General features: G+C 33.7%; 2 protein-coding genes across 6 annotated transcripts in view; both read right to left on the bottom strand.

Moving 5' to 3' along the window:
- The window catches only part of LOC118449834 (M-phase inducer phosphatase), a 64346-nt gene extending 54006 nt beyond the window's left edge, over positions 1–10340 (bottom strand). Inside the window, exons 1-3 of one of the 3 annotated variants that reach the window (XM_035884937.2) lie at positions 10011–10340; positions 7861–8075; positions 5604–5822 (exon numbers count right to left, since the gene is read on the bottom strand). In XM_035884937.2, coding sequence (XP_035740830.1) covers positions 5604–5796 — 193 coding nt within the window. In that variant the 5' untranslated portion in view covers positions 5797–5822; positions 7861–8075; positions 10011–10340. Of the gene's footprint in view, positions 1–5603; positions 5823–6471; positions 7117–7860; positions 8076–10010 lie in introns of those variants that run through there. The other 2 variants (XM_035884938.2, XM_085662700.1) reach the window with 2 other exon arrangements.
- A 577-nt stretch (positions 10341–10917) lies between these two features.
- On the bottom strand, positions 10918–22433 carry loco (regulator of G protein signaling family member locomotion defects). Of its 3 annotated transcripts, none has more exons than XM_035884898.2 (14): positions 21229–22431; positions 20532–21137; positions 19723–20373; positions 16304–16414; positions 15950–16174; positions 15533–15753; positions 15263–15455; positions 14168–14377; positions 13338–13611; positions 13112–13260; positions 12916–12999; positions 12662–12809; positions 12494–12585; positions 10918–12172 (listed from the first exon to the last, which is right to left on the bottom strand). In XM_035884898.2, exons 1-14 carry the CDS (start codon positions 21862–21864, stop codon positions 11660–11662), a joined length of 4113 nt encoding a protein of 1370 aa, XP_035740791.1. In that variant the 5' UTR covers positions 21865–22431; the 3' UTR covers positions 10918–11659. The 3 variants fall into 3 exon arrangements, with proteins under 3 accessions (XP_035740791.1, XP_035740793.1, XP_035740794.1); XM_035884901.2 differs by having other exon boundaries at positions 12108–12191; positions 21229–22433; XM_035884900.2 differs by lacking the exon at positions 14168–14377 and having other exon boundaries at positions 21229–22433.
- Positions 22434–23072: the final 639 nt, after the last annotated feature.

The raw sequence follows: 23072 nt of genomic DNA, 5'->3' as shown, positions 1-23072 counted from the left end.
GTGGTAAAAGAAACAAGATGAGAGACCAGACGAGAAGACCAGTGTCGTGTGTAAGTACGAGAAAACAGGCACTGGGTGGGATGGGATGGTACGGGATGGGATGAAATGGGGTGAGGGGGTAGTACCTACGTACCAACCATTAATAGTTCGGTGACTGGAACTCTCCCTTTTTATTCTTTTTTCGTTAGATCCCTCGTTCTCTCTTCTTCGTTTTCTTAAAACCAATCTCTCTCTCTCTCTCTCTACGTCCTTCTTTCTCAGTAGTGTCACCCTCTTCTTTCCTCCTTGTCCCGTCTCCTTAGTTTCCTTACATCTCTTATCCTCTCCCTTTCTCTCTTCGTCTACGTCAGGCTTACCCCGTGTTCACCTTTTGGATCCCCGCGTTTCGGTGGCATTAGTGAGAAAGAGAAAACGGGACGTATACCAAGAAGAAGAAAGAGAAGAAGAAGTAGAAGAAGAAGAAGAAGAAAAAGAAGAAGAAGAAGAAGAGGGGTGAATCGTGGCAGTCGACACGCGCTTAACGAATTTTTCATCCAACGGATATCTTCTAAGGGTAAGTATTATTAAACCTCCCTATGAACATGAAACCAACGATCAACCAGAGTATTTTTCATTTCATTTCATTTCATTTCATTTTGACGGGGGATCGATTGAAACAAATATTTAGATAATATTGATTATTCAATGATTATCTTAAATGAAATTAAAATCGTTCGATGTCCAAGATAATTACTTAAATAATCACATTTTTTTTAAATATGATAATTAAGGTGAAACGAACGATTAATGGCGAATTTTTCATTTGATTTCATGACGACTAAAAATTTCATATTGACGAATAGAAATATTTCGATAGAATAGATTATTATATAACTTAAGATGTTCGAGGTCTACTTAGATGACTAACGATTAATCATACTTTTTAAATATCATCTTAGAATGATCGTCGTGATTTTGTCTAATAAACACACGCACACACACTCATATATATATATATATATATATATATATATATATATATATATATATATATATATATCGTAAAAAGCATTTAAGAAATGTCAACAATGTCAAGAAACATTATGGTTACATTTTTCTTTTTCTCTTTCATTATCTTTATTCCATTCCTTCCGACCGACGAAAGGTTCGTTAAAGAAGAATTTATTCGCAATGTTGAGAGGAATAAAAGAATGAAAGAAAAAAGGAAATATATATATATATATATATATAGAGAGAGAGAGAGAGAAACAGAGTGAGTGAAAAAAAGGCCCGATTAGTAATTCGGTCTGTGACCGTTAAAGGTTGCCTAAGTGCAAGCCTTCATATTCCAAAATGTTGCGCGACCTGCCTTACCGGCCCTACAGGATATGTTAATATATCCCGTAGAAGACCCCAAGGTCTTGAAAACCCTTTACATCTCTTCACTCCCCCCCTTCTTTCTCCCTCCTTCTCTCTTTCTCTCTCCCTCTCTCTCGTTTTCCCTGAGCCCTTTCCCTTCCCTCTCTCTCTTTCTCTTTCCGTCTGTATTCCTTGGAGCAGTCTCTTACTCGAAGATATTTAAATTTTAAATCCCGATCGGAAAGCCATAGGTCGAAAAAAGGTTGGCGCTTCTCGTTTCGGCCGTTCCTATTTTTCTTTCTTTTTTTCTTTCCTTTTTTCTTTTTTCGTTACCAATATCACCGGTGTCCTGCCCCGTCGCTCATATTGTCCTATACTTTCACGTACGTAAGTTATACAATCGCATTCGTGTCCGTATGCATAATATATAATTTACATTATATAATATATATTTGGAAATCAATTTCTTCTCAAATGAAATTTTTTATCCGGCGAAATTTCGAATAAATAAAATTCGAGTTTCGATCAGTCTCGTATCTTCTTTTCTTTCTTTTTTTTTTTTTTCCCCTTTAAATCGATAAAATTTTTCGGATCGATTCGTTACAACTGTCGTTCCCGTATGGGAACGATTCGTACGTGAACGATGGGAAAGTTAAAGGCAAGAAAAAGAAAAAAAGGGAAGGGGAAATGAAGAGAGTGGGGGTACAAAGTAGGATTTCGTCGTATCTCTCTCATCATCGTATAGATCGATAAGCAAATACACGATACGACGATAATGATGGTCGTGAACAGCATCGTGAGTCGAAATAATGATTCTCCATCGATCAGTGATCGAGATTTCGTAAAAATTAAATATCACTTTCCGTTAATTCTTTAGGTTTAGGTAGTTTAAAAACTGGGTTTCACTTTTTGCTTAGCTTTTTATACACAGTGAGATATATTTAAACCCATCTCGAAAAATTGAAGACATACGCATAGTCATACAATTTAATATTTTATTTAAACTTTTTCATTCAGTTTCTCCATTTTTTTTTTATATTTAAAAAAATTCTGTGCAACTTGAGTTTTTATTTTTTATTTTCTTTAAAATCGTATGGCTCCAAAAGTTTATCAAATCCTTATCGCATACGATACGAGATAATAAACGAATGAAGGTTAAAACGTATCTAACTAATCGATAATCGAATTTAATAGATATTTAGCCGTCTAAGTTGCGTGCAAAACAGGTGTATTTCCACCTTACGGCCACGGTTTCTGTTTTTACTCTTTTTTTTTTTTTCCTTTTCTTTTCTTTTTCCATTCCAAGTGTATGTTTTCCGTTGAACATTACCCATACCAGTAGTAGTGTTAACATCAATTACTATAGTTCACCGAGGCGAGACCCTTCTTTTCCTACCTTCTTTCTCGTGTCGAGGGAAATGAACGAATGAATTTCAAGTACTTGCATACTTTCGCGAACGTGGAGGCCATTGGTTATTAATATTGAATTTTTGAAAAAAAGAAAAAAGATAAAAAAAAGAAAATGAATAAATAAATAATAATATAATACGATACAATAGCCACGCGTAAATATTTTTATTGTAGCTTTTTTCCTCTCCAGACAAGAGAGACGTTCTATGAGTGATAATAGTGCAACATACGTAAGTCAACCTCTAGGTTTTACCCTTTAGCAAAGTGCAACGTATTTCCGGGGCAACGAACGAGAACGGAGAGAACATGTGGCAGAGTACTACGTCGGTACTACGATAATAGAAAAAATTTCATCGATGGAAATCGTATTTATGGGGATTATGTAAGTAAAATAAATGGAAAATTGAAAATTCGTTGAAAAAGAAAGATCGATTTTACTAAAAATTTTGTTATTCGATAGTAATGTATTGTATGGTTCACGAGTGTTATTTAAAAATTTGCGTTAAAAAATTCGAAATAATTGATTAATATAAAGCAAACATTAAACCTCGTTTTATTAAAAATTATTTTTTTTTTCAAATTCAGTGTGCCAATGATTATGTACCACAAATAACATTTATTTCCCTTATCGTAGTTTTTGTCTAATGGAAATTTTCAGTGAAGAGCTAGTTTTTTCTTTTTTTTTTTAACGCATCTTTTTTAAAGGCTTCTCGATGTTTTTCATTTTTGATAATACTCGTATTATCGAAGTATTATCAAAAATGATTCTTCTTCATTCGACATAGATAACACTCGAAGAAGATAACAAATTGTTTTAATTTTTATGTTGCGAAAAATATTCCTCCGACTAGCACATATATTCAATGATCTTTTTATTAACAAAATAGATCACATGGCAAAAAAAAATCCCTAAAAATTGTCTTTTCTTGGACGATCTAAGTTTACGTAATCTCTTAAATAACAAATGCAATTCCAAATAAATCAAATTTCATTAGGACAGACGAGAGGTGTTGATTGAATAAAACATATAATAATATATATATACACATATATATATTTACAATAAAAAATAAAAAATAAAAAATACAATTATTATAGGACAAATCGTAATATCTCAACCCCCCACCCAACTCGTTAAAAATCGCTAGCCGAGCAAGTAAACCCAGATGGGTGTCCCGTCGCGATAGGGAGAAACGCGCGAATCTGAGACTTTTTGCGAGCGAACAGCTGATCTCTTAACGGTCTTCGTATTACGGGGGTAGGTCAGTGCCCTTCGAGCGAGAGAGACGGCAGTGCGTGTGCGAAAGGAAGAAGACTATACGTAGAGCGTGCCGTTCACCAATACGACGAATAGAGTGAAGAGAGGGGAAGACAGAGAGAGAGAGAGAGAGAGAGAGAGAGAGAGAGAGAGAGAGAGAGAGAGAGAGAGAGAGAGAGAGAGAGAGAGAGAGAGAGAGAGTGAGAGAGAGAGAGAGAGAGAGAGGGAAAGAGAAAGAGAAAGAGAACAACACAGGGCTGGGCTCCCGCCAGGGCAAAAGAGGGCACCAACCCAACCAGCCTACCAGTCAGTCAACCAGCCAGCCAGCCAGCCAGCCAGCCAGCCAGCCAGCCAGCCAGCCAGCCAACCAGCCAACCAACCAGCCAACCATCCAGCCAGGCCAGCCAGTCAGCCACCCGACGAAAAGGCAGGTGAGCACCTGGTCTAAAAGTTCGGCACGAGCTACTACTTGCCTCTTGGTTACGAAGGGGTGCTCAACGGTCCTCCTGCTAGAACGCACACAATCGTTTATTCCGTCTCAAGATGGGTGCCAATAAATACAAGAGACCGTACGACGCATTTCACTTTTGCTATCGACACGGCTTCGAGGGTTCAAAGGCAAGCTGCTTTCGATTACATTACTTTCTCTTTCTCTCTCTCTCTCTCTTGCCTTTCCTTCCTAACCTATCTTTTTCTAAACAATGGACTAACAGCCCTCCTTTCTTCGTTATACTCAACAATCCAATGTATTCCGCGAATTAGTTTAACGTCAACGCTACGTAACGTTTCAATCGACATTTCAATTCATTTCGATTAATATTTTAATCGATAAATGAATCGAGTAATGAAACGTTTAATTTTCTTGTAATTAAAAATTTTTTTAATACAGATATTTGGATATATTTTATAATTATCGATGTCGAATAATAACATTATATATCGTTCATCCCTTTCGTTGCGAATGAAAAGAAAATAATAATAATAATAATGATAATAATAATAAGAATAATAAATGATGTGGGAAAGAGAACAACATATTGAATGGTCGAATTAGGATCGAATTTAATGATGCGTCTCGGGTCGAATGAGAACCGCGAGGTACTTAAAGACGACGTTCGAGGAGTTCAAAGCCGTAGCAGACATCCCCGGACTCCTCAAGGACGGGGAAATCCCTGTCACCCCATACCATCCCATTTCTTCCCTGAGATACACGCCTCTCGTAGACCAAACCTGACGTTATCTCGTCACATTGTTATTGCTATTTTTCCTATCATCTCCGTTAAACAAATTCGATTTATTTTATTAATAACGTATTTACGTTACATACATAAAAAAAAGATACCGATTTTTATCTAATATTATTACAATTATTGTAAAATTATTGTTTGATTAGAATTAACTATCAAACGTCGCGAATCGATTAAAAATAAAAAAATAGATTAACAAAAAAAAAGTAATAATAATAATAACAGTTTCCTATGTAATTTTCGATATACATTGTATCGAACAAAGAGAAGTTTACATATTTGTTGAAAAAAAAAAAGAAATAAAAAAAGAATGTTTGACTGAAAAAAGTGTGATTATTGAAAGGACTTACCTAAACGCAGCTCTGAATTGTTCGTATCACTTTCCATACATTCTTTTAACGATATCGTAGACTTATCGAAATCACGAATCATGCTTGATACCGGCGAAACTATTTCCAGCGACGTATCCTGAACCTTTTGCGGAGAATTCTCTTCGATCTCGGTGATTTTCATTAACGGAACGATTCTACGCACCTGTGACATTGTTCTTCACCTATGTGTCTCGTTATCTGTGGATAAAAAAAAAAAGAATGAATCATTTTATCATATAAATTACCAAAAACGTATAAAATAACAAAAGGACAAAAAGAAAACAAAAAATCTATTAAATTAAATAACGTTGAACAAATGATATTGAAAATTATGTGGGTGATTAAATGTCGGTGAAAAGAAAAACGAGAAAAAAGATCAACAACAAATATTATTCATATAACTATTCTTATAATTATTCTATTTTTTTTTCATGTAACTTCTCGTATACCTAATAAACAAATCAATAATATATAATATATATATATATATATATATATATACAATCGATTATAATATACAATATTTCGTTTACATTTCTATCGAAGTACTATTATTATATTTTAATAAATGTTCAAATACTTAATTAAAACGAGCATTAAAGAAACATTGCCATGAAAGTTTCTTTCAATAACGAAAAAATGAATGCGAATCTTTGAAAATGCAGGGGAACGAACCGCTCGACTGATTCGACGAAGGCCTATAATAGTGTTATACATATGTATAAGATAGAGAGAAGTATCAGCTGATTAATCGCAATAGCAAACACGTCGCCGCCGGAGAGATATGCCTTTCTCAATGTCAAAAGGGACAGACGATTGCAAACTGTTTCTAAGCAATACGACTTACTGTATTTTTTACAAAGTAGTAACTGTCCAATCCCGATAATTCCTTAGCGAATTATACGATCGTGTACGATCTTACGTCCCGACGATATTCTCGTTAATATATCACGTTAATAACGAGTACGAGCCACGTTAATAAATCTATTCGATTAATAATGTACAATTTATTTAATTAAATTAATTAAAAAATGTACATAATGATTTAATGGAATCGATAATACATCCATAATGATATACAATAATTACACAGTTTCGATTTCTTTCGACAAGCATGACATACAACAACAACAAGGAAAAAGAAGAAGAAGAAGAAGAAGAAGAGAAGGAGGAGGAAGCAATATGATCGTTTGAGAACGAGATCCACGAGAAACAAGAGATAAAAAGAAAAAAAAAAAGAAGGAAAAAAACAAAGTGGTCTGTCGAACGGTCGATCGATCAAAAGGGAGAAAAAAATGGCGGACGAGATTTCACGAACGTTACCGATCTCTCCTTATCTTTCTCCCTCTCTCTCTCTCTCTCTCTCTTTCTCGTTCGCGACAAATGACAATGACAATTACGATTAATGGATTCAATGATGATAAGGAATTCGTGATCGTGATTATTATCGTAGATCGCACGCGACGATCCTCACTCGATCGCACCTCGACATAAACTGACCGACGAACGTTCGTTCTCGTTCTGTTCTCTTCTTATGAAAGAAGGAAGGTCTCTAGTATCACAGTGTGAGCGCATATTTGCGATAAACAAAGCACCAACGACGACGACGACGACGACGACGATGATGACGACGACGACGACGATGACGACCTCGAGACAGTAGAGAGAGAGAGAGAGAGAGGGAAAGAGAGAAGAGAGAAAAGAAAAAAAAGAGATAGAAGAAAAAAGAGAAAAAATAAAAAAGAAAAAGGGAAGAAGCGAGAGAGGACACATCAAGGAAGATGGAAGTAGGAAGGGAGGAGGAGGAGGATGAGTGGAGGGGCGTAGGAAGACGGATAAGCGCGAGAGCTTATATGTCGTGCGTGTGTGCGTGTGTGTGTGTGTGAGACAGAGAGAGAGAGAGAGAAAGAGACGAGGACCGAATGTCGCCGTCTGGTGTATTATGGGGGGTCCAGACCCTTCGTAACAGTCACTACTTTCGTGTGTGGATACTATATATCTATATATACATATATATATATATATACAGATAGATATGTTCTGTATATAAGAGAGCTCGCCCACGTTATTGCGAACGGTCCGTTACTCGGTTACTCGAGCGACTCGAGAATAGTGACGCGAGTGATCTCTTGTATTGTATATATATACATGCATATATATATATATACGTATATATGTATCTATGTATATGTCATCTCGTATAATCGAAGAGAAACTTTACAGCTTCCTCCCTTACCCTTCACGACCTGCACGCCGATTGGGTTGCCTATCCTTAAGGAGACTTGAATTTCCAGCTGTGCGTGCGTATTGTATATGGATGTATGATGCGTCTTGCGTGCGTGTATATATATATGTTTGTTCGTTCATGTGTATTACGTGTGTGCATACGCGTAGTTGAATCTTCTCTTTCGTCGTTGTAGTCGTTAAAAGTTTACAACGATCAAAAACTTGCTGGAAAGGAAAATTTTTTTACGAAATTATTCGAGTAATCGTCGTTCGGAACGTACATTGAAGGACTTTCCTTTTTTCTTCCTTTTTCTTTTTTTCCTTAACGAAGATAAGAATAAATAATAGAACAAAAATGGTACGGCAGTATCGAATTGAGAGATAATATATTAAATATGAAAAAATAAAAAGTATTAAAAAGTATTAAAGAATTGTAATAATTGTTTATATTTGAAAGTCCGACTTCGAATTCGATAATCTATTAATACGAAATGACTAGGAAGGAACACGTAATATGTCCTACGTAGTATGACTCATATTGTTTATAACAATATTTGTGTATTTCAATTGATAAAGTACACGACAAGTGATATTCATGTTGGTTCTTTAAATTGAGTAACGCTCAATGATTCCATAACATGCAGCAAGCGTATCAATGAAATTTAATCTTCAAGGAACGATTAAAAAAAAAAAAGAAGAAAAAAAAAAGAAAGAAAGAAAATATCCTCGATAGCAAAAAATATTTGGCTTCTCGGTTGTCATAGAAAAGTTATTGTATCATCTCGTACGCTCGTGATGACGATGATGATGATGATGACAATGACGATGCTCGTTGACCCGTCAAATTATATAGATCAAATTTCATGTATATACATACATACAGGGTAATTATAAATGAAGATACCAGTTGAATATCTCCTTTGTTAGAAATAATAGAAAAAAAAAAGAAAAAAGAAATATACGTACGTATATATGTATGTATGGCGATTGTATTACATACAAGGAAATAATTGAAACTTTGAAAATGAATGGAATTCTTTTTTCTTTTCTTTTCCTTTCTTCGCTTTTTTTTTTTTTTAATTATACATTAATCTTAAAGTTATATTAAACATATAAAGTCTCGTTAATTATTAACTATTAGATCTACGCTCGTTCAGTAATAACTTTTCTTTTGCAAGATAATTCATTCGAATATATAATTTTAATAAACGAACGAGAAAAAGAAAATGAATTGAAAACAAAGAAAAAACCTAAAAATTATTAAACTTCTGATTTAAGAGGAAGTCGTAAATATTATTCGACGTAATAATGCTTCTTAATATATATATTATATAATATATATTTTTTTATTTCTAATAAACGAAATATTCACCTGGTCCTTAATTTATAATCACCCTGTATACATATAAACATACATAAATACATACAGGCACAACACACACAACACACAAGTGAATCTCGTGTATACGATGACACATTGTGTATCGTATCGCTATTCGGATGTCCCATAAAAAGTGAAATTCGAGAGGTCTTTGAAAATTACTTATGGATCATTTAACAACAATTTTCCATACCGATTATTATATATATATATATATACATATATACATATACATATATATATATATATATCGTAAGGGACGAGTGAAGAGATGATGAAGAAGAAGAAGGGTAGGAGGGGAATCATCAAACCCATCAAAAAGACCAATAAAGCTTAACCTATAATGATGTAACATACATATGTATATATACGTATCAACTATATCGCGTAGTTACGATCAACGAGAGAAGAAAGCCAGAATTAGAGGAATCGACCTGCCCTTTCGAGCCTCGAACGTTCATACGTATATTTACTAATATCAGATTAATTCATTAACCTTAAATAAGAAAAATATCATAGCCGTTAATGTAACTTGATCGTACACCATTTCAATGGGTTATGTTACAGTATTTGATCTAATTAATAATTGATATATTCATCGAAACGTTCATTTTGAGGGTAAACAATTTTTTCGAAATTTGTCTAACGTTAGAACGATAAATAAATAAATGAAAAAAAATATAGATATGTACATACATAAATGTACATATGCGTATATATATATGTATAAATATATATCCTGTTGCGAGAAAGAAATATAGAACAACAATAATGCTTACCTAGACGAGATGATATCACGACGTGAGAATCCTGTTTGATGACCAATAGAATTAACATGACCAATAAGAGAGATCGATCATTCGATATTATTACGTTGAAAGCTAATTCCAATATGACGATGAACTTGTTAAACCCTCCATAACGCATACGTTTCAAATATAAATCGTTTATCCATAAGAAATAAATACGTCGATCACGGTACGTGCGCGCGCCAAAAATGGTGGCGCTCTCTGTCGGCCAGAAATATGATACCGATCGGAAATACGTAATCGATAAAATGAACGAATCATCGTTAAGTAATTAAATTTATTGTCTTGATTTAAACGCGTATCCGAATGAAATAAATAAATAAATAAATAAATAAATAAATAATATATTAATAAATATAATAAATTGTTATTGTTAATATTATTTTCTTACTAAACACTCGATAGCATTAAATTAATTAATGCGTTTCGCTTATTTGAAAAGTTCGCGCCTTTTTACAAATTTTGTTATTCATTTTATTTTATTTTTTTTAATTGTATAAAAACTTCATTCTTAAAACTGGAAAGAAACTTTTCGTGTGAACTTTTTCAATATATTGTCCACGTAATTAAATATCACAAAGGTGAGAACGAATTAGATCGATACAATTTGTTAAACGAAATTTCGATAATTTATTTATTCGTATTAAATTTGTGGATTCCTTTCACAAATCTCTCGTTGATGTAACAACACATGCGTCGATGATTATAAATATAATAAAATATTCCTAACGTGTCCTGTACAACCAGGAATGTAACAATATATATCATAAAGTTATAAATATAACGATCACGACGACATTGTCCTGCGCTATTCTCGATCTTACATGAAAGGTATCGTTAATTTTAAGGCACGTACAAAGCTATTTTACTAACACAGCTGCATGTAGTTACGTGATTGTGAGAATATAATAATACACATATACTTTTTTTTTTATCTTGGCTAAATTATAAAGGAAGTATTTTTCGAAGGCCACAATGGAGCGTTAGAATTTGCGTTGAAAAACCAAAAAAAAGAAAAAAAAAAAAAAAAAAAAAAAGAAAAAAAATGTCATGTAAATACAATTTTTATGAATGATTCTATCAAGAAATGCTTCGTTTACAACTACGATTCGTCGTCTTTTCTTTTTTTCTTTTTTTTTTTCTTTTTATTTTTATTAAAATATCTCGTAATTTCCATGCTCGCGCGTAGCACCGTCCGATTTTTTTTCCTGAGTCTATTCATACATTTTTATTGATTTCTTCTTATCATAGAAAAGGAAAAAAAAACAAACGATCCTTCCACGTCAATACATTAACGTTCTCTCTCTCTCTTTTGTTTTTTTTTTTTTTTGATCAGACCTCTTCTTTTGTCTCTTTTTAATTTCATTGAATTTCTATTGAATATAAAAATGTTACAAAGTAATTTTTCTTGGATATGTCAAGATAATCTCTATCATCGTTAGCGAATCGTCCCAGTACTGATTCTCTTTCTTTTCTATCTCTATCAAATCTTGATCTATGAACGAAGACACATAGATATAAAATGGAAGAAATTCTATATTATATTTATTCCAAAGGCTTTGACGTTTTAAATAATATAAATTTGTCGATTATCGACAATCGATGAAATACAATCCGAGCTAAATGATAACATTTTTATTTTGACAGGATTCCGATTGATTGTTCATAGGACTCTCCTTTCCAGATTTTTGATGTGTCTTCGATGTATTATTCATAATATAACTAGTCTTTACTACGTTCATAACAAGATTTTTAGGTTTTGGTGGTAATGGCGGTGGTTTTGATAATTTTGTAGTTGGCGATACCTGACTATCCACCGAATGGGACTCTTGATGTTTTGGGTCCGAACGAAATCCATTCTCAACGATTGTCTGATCTCCATCTACTATAGTTCCATCCAAAGTAAATGACGTATCAAGACCTTTACTCACAGATTCTATTGTATCGGGCACTGTTGTTAATCGTTCTACGATTCTACCATTTGTCAAGTACGTTGCACGCTCTTGCCCGGTCGTAACATCTTTTTCCTCACCGGTATCATAGAATTTCGTGCTTCCCTCGCAGAAATTGGTAGGCGTTACGCGAGCTCTTCGAAACTTGTTGCGATCCAAAGGTTTCCCATTTTCCTTGTTCTGATTAGTAATTTCATAGCTTTAAGAGTCGAAATGCATTATGACAATGAACTTAAGATTACAGTGCATGTAAGCATGACAACATTCTCATAGAATAATTTTTTTCTTTTCTTTTCTTTTCTTTTCTTTTCTTTTTTATTTATTTACTTATTTATTTATTTATTTTTCTTTTTTTTCCATTCTATTTTATTTCGTTTCGTTAAGTAGTTAATTGTTAATTAATATGCTCATTTTATCTCCTTTTCTTCCTATCTCTAGATGATTCAAATCCTATTCATCAATTATGGCAATGATTTGTAACATAGTATATGTTTTGTTTACCTTTAAGAAATCCGGCAATTCGAAATTAATTTCTGTTCCTCTTTGATCTTCTAGCCTAGATCGTTGTGCCCTCTTCAATCCCTCGTACAAATCTATAAAGTAATAAATATATTGCGTATACATTTAATATAATAAGATTAGTGATTTCATCGAAGATTCGAAACTTACCATCTCCGTCGAACCTTCCAGGAAGTTGCAATTTCACGCCATTACGCCACTTAGCAATAAGAGGAGGATGAGGTCTAGTAGTTTCTTCGCTAACGGATTCAGTAGTGCCACCACTTTTCTCACTTCCGGTGGTATACTTAGATTTCATCTTCAAAAATATTGAAATAATCATTGATAATATAATGTCAATATTCTTTTTATAAAAAAAAAAAAAAAAAAAAAAAAGAAAAAAGAACAAAATTAATTAACCATACCTTCTTTTTCCCATGCATGGTAGAATCACGGACAAAAAATTTACTTGGCAGTATAGAAGAACCTTCGGAACGTTGATCATCAGACTGCGATATGGAAAAAAAAGAAACAAAAAAGATATGTATTAAGATTTATATACATATATATACATAGATTTAATAATTAAATAGATTTTTGTATTCGTTGCGAAAGACATACTTTACATGAGCCTTCATTATATTGATATTTGCTTGCACTTTTTCCTACTAACAATTCTTCAAATACTTTATTTGTTATTTCATCCAAGGTTGGCTGTCCACGTGATATTTCATCAGAATACTTGACCATAGCTGGATCTCTTTGGGCATCTAATTTATAATCAGAAAATTCTTATAAAGACATCACATATTTTTTTTTTTCAAATGTTTATCTATGTATATTTCACCTTCGCTGTTTGTAGTCAATGTAAGTCTCGTGGGTGCATTAATAGCTGAAATGTCCATACAAACGCGATGACCCTCGCTCCAAATACTAATTAAATCCAAATTGAAACCATATTTATTCAAAAGAGGCCTGAGTACTTCTTTAAGAGTTCTTCCCTTATGTGCGATCACGGTGATTACTCTACGTGAAGGTAAATCAACTTTCAAAACCTTTGTTGGTACAACTTCTACCTCTTGTCCTGCTAATACTGAAGAAGGATATTTTGTATCCACTACCTGAAAATAAATGAAATTATTAATGATTAATAAGGATTACATCTTCAAATTTGACACTGCTTATACATATATATATACATATACATACATATGTATATGTATGTATATGTTATCTTATACAGATTAAATTATAAGCATTAGCAATGGTTAAATCCTCGATATATTTAAAGTTATATTCTTATTATATAAGGCGTTTAAGCCTTCTTTCCAAGGATATTCCCATCATATTTATATCAACTGTGCAATAGCCCGAGAATATTTAAGCATTTGTAGGTTCCTCATTTTATAAAAATATATGTGCAATATAAGAGTCAATAATAGAATCGAGATTTTATAGAGAAAGAGAGAAAGAAGGAGAGAGAGAGAGAGAGAGAGAATATAATACGTGCAAGATACCATTATATCCCATAACCTTTATCCATTATCTAACAATCTTAATCAGCGTTTAGCAATATTGGCTTCAATGCATACAAATGTAACGCAGTATTTATTGATTTGTGTTAGTCATTTTAATGCTTTTTAAATTTCCATTATGTAAATAGAAAGAGACACAAACCTCATCCGTAGCTAGTATAAGAACATCATAGTTAGTATATCGAAGAGCTCTTTTATCGAGGAGGCGAGTAACCACATCTTTAATGCTCTCAGTTTGGCTAGTCGGCACTACTGTAGTGGACCCGTCCGATAATATTACTCGACACAACCCGGTACATTTGGTGCGAACTTCTTTCTTTTCATTCAACTGTCCTTCACAGGACGATACTGACTACAATTTATACAAACTAACTCACATACATGAGAAATAAATGAACATTTAATATCTACTTCTCTGATTATTAAAATAATTCAATAGACGATATTATTATAAATTGTATGATGAATCAATTAGAAACTCCACTAAATGGCACGTATAAGTGACTGCATTAACTTATCCTTTCATATGTAAGGAATAAGGAAAGAGATTTTTGTTGAGATTTCTTTCAAAATCTAACTTTCTCCCAATATCAATATTATATAAAAGGTTTCAATAAAATTAACTTTAGAATTGAATTCCTCGTATGAAGAAAAGAACAAAATAGATTTTATCAAGACAAGTCCGGAAATGCTTAATTTCTAAGTTATTAAGACTTTCAAGTATGATCTTAATATATTCTAATTATATTTATTTCTTGGAATTATGATACGCTCTATTAATATTTCATTTAATATGAAATGTTTGAAATGTCTATTTCCTCTCTGAATACATGCCTGAGTTCATCGTCTCATTTAATTCCAAACACGTCCGAAAATTCTTGACTTTGAAGCATGTTAGATATTATTGGAGTTTTATGTATTGAATATGCGTTATTCATTCTAGCGTGTTGTTGAGACAATGATATTCAAATGAATGCATTCGCGTCAATGCATTTCGTTTATGGTGTGCCGGATGGCAATACATCATGATTATATTTGGAAGTCTTATAACTCAGAAATTAAGCATTTCCGGACCCATCTTAATGGGACCTATCATTTTTTCTTCTCTTCATACGTTGGCTAATCCGTTCTTAAATTTTTTATCGCGTAATATTGTTACACCAATGTATAAATAATATAAATGTGATATATATATATATATATATATATATATATATATATATTATATGATACTTACATGTTTGTTAAATGATTGCCTCAATGCCAAATCCCATGATGCTAAAGAGGATCTGCTACTAGATATAGATACGCTATCCTCATTGTTATTACCTTCTGCTTCTCTCTTAATGGTAGTAAAACTCTTGTATATAGTTTCACTTCGGTTGGGGGTTTTATTATACTCTGTTTCACCACGATCTTTCGATTTTGATCTATAAATGTTAAAATGCAAATAAATGTCTATAGAATAAAATTATTTATTGAGATTTAAAGATTAAATATTAATTACCTATTTTTTCTATGCCAAGGAAGAATAGATTTCCGGCAACGGTCTTCCGCATCCGAATGGCTCTTCTTAAGTTTCACGCTAGGTGAACTAATAAGATTTAAATCATAATCTTCTATACTGATAGCACTATTTCCTGTTTCTAAACAATGACGATAAAGTTCAGACCTTAGAAATCTAGGGTAACTATCGAACTTCATTAAATTAAACACCTGCTTTTGTGCCTATGAAAAAAATATCCAAAAAATCAAAATAAATAATAAGGATCCTACAACGTAGCTCGAACTTTTGCACGCGTTCACTTGGATCGATAATATACACGTGTATATATATATATATACATATATATATATATACATATGCATATATGTATATATATATATATATATATAAAAGAAAAAGAAATCCACTATCACATACTTGTAGAAAAAGATTCGCAGGAGCTTCATTAAGAAGTTCTTGAGTGATCTGTCCAGAAGCATGGCTGTCAACATTTACTGGTTCTGCCGCTGTATTTGATAAATGACGTTGGTAAATCTGCCAAGCTAATCTGCATCGACTAATTGGGTCTTCTGTATCCTTATATCTTTCACAAGCAGCCCAAAAATAAATGTTCTCGTGACTAAATTCTTTCTTCAAAAATTCCTGAAAAAAATACAAAAGGAAAAACAAACTGATTATATGCGTAAACATTACTTATGTCTGTGATCAAAAAATTTTATTATTTATGTAATTTCACGAATAGAAGAAAACAAAAAAAAAATTCATTCTTACTGCAAACGTCTGCAAACCCTTTGGGTCTCCCAATAATTTTTCAAATCCATTTGCCCACGTATGTACGCTTTTACAATCGCTGACTTTGTCACATGATTCTGTACTTCCATGCTGTAATTGACGGATAAATCAATTATTTTAAATTACAACGAAAAACGGAAGGGAAAGAAAAGAAAAAATGCGTTTCGTTTTATATGTAACAAATGACCGTAAAAGCAACACAAGAGAACGGACCTGCGTGCTCCGTTATGCATTGTGAACGATGTCGAATAGAACAGGAGGGTTGCGTATTAATAGTCAAATTAACAGTTCCTGTTTAAATAGACGAGAGTTTTAAAGAAGTTAACTCTACGTATCGTATATAGTCTTCTTTCTTTTCTTTTTTTTTTTTTTTAATCCCACAGTATAAAAAATAAAGAAGACTATTAATTAAACAATATTATTCTGTTTAGAAGATAAAAGAAATTGATATTGTATTGGAAGAAGAAAAAAAAGAAAAAAGAAAATTCATTAAATCCCACGAATTCTTTCGTGAATCATGAAGAAGATTAACTTCAACAAGAATCCGCGAGAAAAGTGGATTCATTGCGTCGATGAGGAAATAAAAAAGAAAAGAAAAACTACGGATTCTATGCAACGCTAAAACCAATTCGACGATAAAAATCTGAGTTTGCTCGTCACGCAGCACCTGTTGCACGATGCTTGTTCCATGGTGAACAACGTGAGAATATACACAACAGTCCCACGCGATATTCAATTCAAGTACTTCTAGTTTCCCATGTATTTTAATGATACTCGCTCGAGAGTTGTTACCGCCTTACGGACCGTGTGTCTCTAATAAATGCGCCAACGCGTAATAAAATAAAATACGAGAGGAAGAGAGAGAGAATCACTCTTATACAATAACACTACTAATAATAATAATAAAATATATAAAGTTCTACTTTATATATTTTAATCGACGTTAATTTAAACGCGAACAAGTAGAATATATTTTATCTAGGATCTTACTCTAATAAAATCAATTTATAACGTTAACGCCTTTATTCCGTCGCAAAGGGAAGAAAATTTGTAGGAGAATTGTTTTTCTTATAATAAAGGCAAAAGAATAAATCCAATTACTACGGAAACTTACGGTTCCGTTCGGGGAAATCCGTGTCAAAGAAATGCGAATGAAATCACGTATAATGTGGATACACTCGTTACGTGAATACACACACTCGACGACGTTCTCCATTCATATTAACGAAGTAGGTCGTTAAAAAAGAAATATTTAAGAACGATCAAACGAGTAAACAATAAGACGTATTTAACGCGCTTCCTATCGCATTATTTAACAACTCTAATGTCAAATGTTATCCCATCGTGATAAAACGCACGTACACATATATAATATATGTCTCTCTTTCTGTCTCTCTCTCTCTCTTTCTCTCTTTTAAATAATTTAATCATTTATTAATTAGCGAATAATATTACCAACGTCCTTCGAAATGTCGTTTGAATTAAGTCAAATTATATGTAGAAAAAAATAATAACAATAAGAATAATAATAAATTCAAACGCACGTTGTTCGAATTAAATGGGTACTCTTAATTTCACCAAATTACGATTAATCATACCGAATATTTCCTTAAAGAATCCATGTCCTGTCCAACGAAGCTGCAGCCTCGGGGAATGACGCGGAATCCCATGTAATTATCCGTTTTGTACGCACGTGTTTCGCAATGCACAAAAACTCGCAAAGTAAAAAAGGAAAAGGTGGGGTGGATGGGTGGGTGCTTCAGGAGGGAGGGAGGTGAGAGAGAACAAGAGGACAAAGGGTGAAAGAGGAGAATCCGACGGCTTTGGTGTAGGTGGAGAGGGGACTTTGTTTTAGAGTAAGGGTGTGAGGTTGAGGGAAGGAAAGGTAATAATTAAAAAAAAAAAGAAGGAAAGAAAAACTAGAAACGAAATAATAAGACTGATAATGAGAGAAAAAAAATTACAAAAAAAAGAAAAAAGAGAGAATCACCGTAAACGAGCTCGACCGAACGTAGATCAACGAGGAGAGGGCTCCGCCCAGCCGTGGCGACGCGCGATACGTACGAAACGATTTTATTATACGATCGTACGACGTTGAGCAAGTACGACGAGAAATAAAAGGAAAAAGAAAAAGAAAAAAAAAGAAAAAAAAACCGACGACAACGACGATGATGACGATGTCGACGACGAGATCGACGACGACGAGGACGAGGTTCACGATGACGAGGACGAAGTCGTCGTCGTCGACGACGATGATGACGACGACATCACGACTTAAGATTTTAATCCTGACGATAACGAAATATGAGACGCAAAACCCAAACGATACGTTCTTATGGGGCAGCGCATAATGCGCGCAGAGTCCCGTCCGTCTCTGAACGAACGAACGGACGTATACGCGCACCAGCGCGCACTAGCGAGCCCAGCACTGCTGACCAGAAGAGAGGAGGACTCCGTAAAAGCAGCAACTTCGTACCCAGACAACACTAATCACTGCGTGCGGACGTATGCCGGCCGTACGTGTGTATTCTCTTCTAACCGTATATATATATATATATATATATCTCTTTCTCTCTCTCTCTTTCACTCATAAACACGCATACACACTGCACACATGCGCGCACGCGCGCACGATGCTTGTGCGCCCTGCATACAGGGTGTCCCCATTCAAGTCGATACTTCATTGATAAACGTACGTATATTAAATAAAAATGTTCGAATTTAATAGGACACTCTGTATATTTTTTTATGACTCACGTTAACTCGCGCATTAGCTATTACTTTTACTTGCAAAGTATTGTTTTCTCGTTTTTTTTTTTTTCTCTTTTATCGGCCTCAAACGAATCATAATTGTTCGATTAAATTTAGCTCGTCGAGTAAGAAATGAATCTTTTATTCTTGATAAATCGAAAGAAATTTTATTTGTAAAGTAGAATAGTAAATAAATAAGCGTATTTAATTTTTTTTAATATTTCGTTTCGTTCATATACCTAGATATAGATTCACCAAACTGCCCTACGAGCAACTACGGGAACTATATAGCAAGCAGGAAATGTGATGACGCAGCTTCAATAGAGAGCAAAACAGGGAGCAACGGAAATCGTGAAAAAAAAAAGAAAAGAAAAAGTACGAGACCATCTTACCTAGCGTTGCTTCCGCGAAGAATTAGCATGATTTCGAAGTATAATGAATGATTAATCATAACGATAACGAATATGGGTCATTACGTACAAGTTAATAATTACGTTACCTACCCGTTATGTATCGTACAGAATGATTAATTACGAACGTATAAGATATTGGCAAAAAAAAAAAAAAAAAAAAAAAAGAAAATGGAAGAAGAAAAAAATACAAAGAGAAAAAATTAAAAGAAAGAAAGAAGAAGAAAAATTTCTTACCAAACAATTGTCCGACGTGCAGGTACGAGTGCTCCGTATTTCTTGCAAGCTTCCCCATGGACGTGGTTTGTCATTTTTATTGCCATACGAGTGTAAAAACGATGATGAATGTTCCGACGTAGGATTCAAATCCTCCAAGCTATGAACCAACGATTTCGACATGCCGCAATAGACCTTTGGGCTTAATTTGTCGCAGGCGGTAATTCGCGTTAAAATTTGCGATTGGTTGGACAAATTTTCCGACGTATCGATAACTTCGTCCGTTCGTTCGTGAAGCATCGCGGTGGTACAGGCAGATGAGAGAGAACCAACGGACGAACTACCGAACCCCTGCATGACCACAGGAGCAGATGGTCCCGGACAGGTGGTGGCATCCCCACTCCTCCATGAATTTTTCCCTTCTGAAACGATCGAACGATTTCCTACCACTACTGTAGACGAACTCGTTCCATCGCGTGGATTGTCAAAATTCACTGAAACTTTTTCGTTATTTATCCCCGTTGTAGGCTCATACGACGATGATATCCCGTTTCCCTTCGACGTACCCGATCTTATTATATTCTCCCATCTTGAATCTGATATTGCCCGTACTGTGAGCCTAGAACCTGCAGTTTCGTTAAATGTTCCTCTGCTAGGAGGCATTATAAGACCCTGGAAATAAGAGAAATGTATTTATTTTTTGTTTTTTGTTTTTTTTTTTTTTTTTTTTTTTTTTTTCTTTTTTTTTTTCCAAGTTTTTATCACGTTTTATGACAAGATAAAAGATTAAGTCTGATAAATGATTAAAGCGCAAAAAGTAAATACTATACTCTCTGCAAAATGGAGCGTTGTCTGGAATGGGAAAAGTCTGCATTTCTTTCCGAACGTGAACGATAGTCGTCTTTGAAACCTATACCGGAATCGCTATTGCTTGAATGAGCCGTCGACGTGCTAACGTTGCTAGGCTGAGGCGAAGCAGCATCCTGACGTCTTCGTGCCTCGTTGTACATCGGATTGGCATCGCCATTAGTAGTATCGGATATGTATAAGGTTTGTATGGCTCCTATTAAACTGTTGCAGCTATCAGGAAATTCTTGGCACATGTTCAGTTCCGAGGTTTTCGTACATGTAAATCCAAATACGTTACAAGTACTAGAGTGTATCGCATGATCAATCAACTTATAATATATAGTGAACACATGACACGAGTTCGAAACTATGTCATCCTTGTCTTTGACTGACTTTGTTAATATTCCAAAATACTGTTTATCTTCTTCAGAAAAAGAATTACAAAATATTATTCTATAGGATGGATATTCAGCAATAACAAGATTTTCTGAATTAGTAAGTTTTATGTTTGCCACATGTATCGTTAAAAGTACTGTAGTCGGATTTCGTTTTTCTGCCTTTAACCTTTTGATGCATTTTCGTAGAACCTAAAAGTATTAAGAAAAATTTTATATTAATTGACATTATAAAAATTGATACGAAATCATGTTTATATACTATATAAGCTGAAGCATCTACCTGCATCATAGAAGACGGATGCAATTGATTAGGAATATCAATAGTACCCAAATAACCGACCACAGTTCTATGTACAATTTTTTCAGAATCTCGTTTATGCGACGTAGGTGGAGGTGGCGGAGGAAGAGGATTACTCATGTTCCAACGATGATGAAGGTGACTGCAATGTATTTTACTTTGTTGCACTGCTCTTCCAGTTGTATCGAACATGGCACCGCTTTGTAAATCCCTAACAACTTTAGCAACTCTACATTGTAACTGTATAGCATTTGTATTGTTAGCACGTGGCTTATGTGCATATTTGGGCTTGGACCTAACGGTAGCAAAACCTTCTTCGTCCGATGAATCGGAATAATAATTTTCAGCTATCTGTAATCTTAGAACACCTTGGGAGTGTCCTATTAGCTGCACCACGTCGTCGTGTGGAACTTTACTAACATTGTGACCATTAACAGCCACCAAATAATCTCCTGCTCGTAGTCCAGCATTTTCAGCAGGACTTCCTTGTACAATGCAACTTAATATACAAGGCTGTTGTCCAGAAATAGTAAAACCATATCCCTTTGTTCCACGAACCACTTCCACAGCTCGTACACCATAATTTACTCTCTTCTTTTTCCTTCTGTTGTGGTGCATCCTTGTATTTGTATTTCAAAAGACCACACGCTCAAATATCTTCATTCTTTCTCAAATGATTCTCTCGATGCACCAACATTTTTCTTATAATGGAAAATTAACAATTTCAATTGAATTATTGAAAGAATATCAATTTGTAATATTTACTTGACAGCTTGACTTGCCCGTTTATTCAGAGTGAAAGATATTACCGAACATGTGAATAGAAATTTTTTACTATATTGCACACAACTAACGACGATCTTAACGATAAAACTATAAACGTATAAATATACCGCATAAGATTTTTATATCCAGTCTCACATCGAAATTAAAGTTATAAGTCATAGAAGTCTAGCGGTTGACGGTAACATGGAGTGTTTTGGAACTCCATGTCTTCCATATTTACATTCCTATGTTCATGCAATTTATCTGATATAAGACATATTTCACAAATTTTAATATAACATTATAATTGTTTATACGAAATACGTAAAATTATATCTCTCCATGATCAGGAAAAAATCTTGTAAAAATGGTTATACATTTTAACGAAGATTAATAAGAATTGGACAATTCACCACTCAGCGGGGTTAAGTTAGTAAATTAAAGCGTACCAACCTATCAAATTATTCCCATATATTTATATGTTCGTATAGTGCCATAAATAATATTCAAATTGGATAATACGTTTCTTAAGAAATCTTTCGAAGCTTTCAAATTATAAAATCGTTATGTTCTTTTCTTATCCTTAAGCGATAATAGAATATGACGTAGAAACCTAAGGTGAGTGTTAGGTTAATTCAATTTTTAACTGAGTGTAATTGAATTTAACATATTTATTATAAATATTACGTTTATTTGTTGCAGCATTTCAAATTTAAAACGTATAGATATTTTGAAAATACTTATATATTACCAAGTGGCCAAAGAAAAAGGTTACAAAAAATGGTGAATGTAACCTATACCATAAGACGCAATTCAGTCTAAATGTCATAGAATCATAGATAAAGAACATTTACCTATTAATAATATCTCGTAAACTCTTATGGAATATAAATTATAAATTGAAGAAGGGTAATAAAAAGTTCCTATTTAAATAATATTATATTTTGAAAATTCTCTTTATTCATCGATATATCTATTTAATATTAAATTAAAATTTCGCGCCAAAGCAACCATGCGCCATCTGACGTGACAATTTTGTAATAATAAGATCAACGTCTACT

The sequence above is a fragment of the Vespa mandarinia genome, chromosome 19 (assembly GCF_050613455.1).
Source record: "Vespa mandarinia isolate Hongniang chromosome 19, ASM5061345v1, whole genome shotgun sequence".
Lineage (NCBI taxonomy): Eukaryota > Metazoa > Arthropoda > Insecta > Hymenoptera > Vespidae > Vespa > Vespa mandarinia.
The sequence above is the reverse complement of the archived record's forward strand: the minus strand, read 5'-3'. Positions and strand labels throughout refer to the sequence as shown.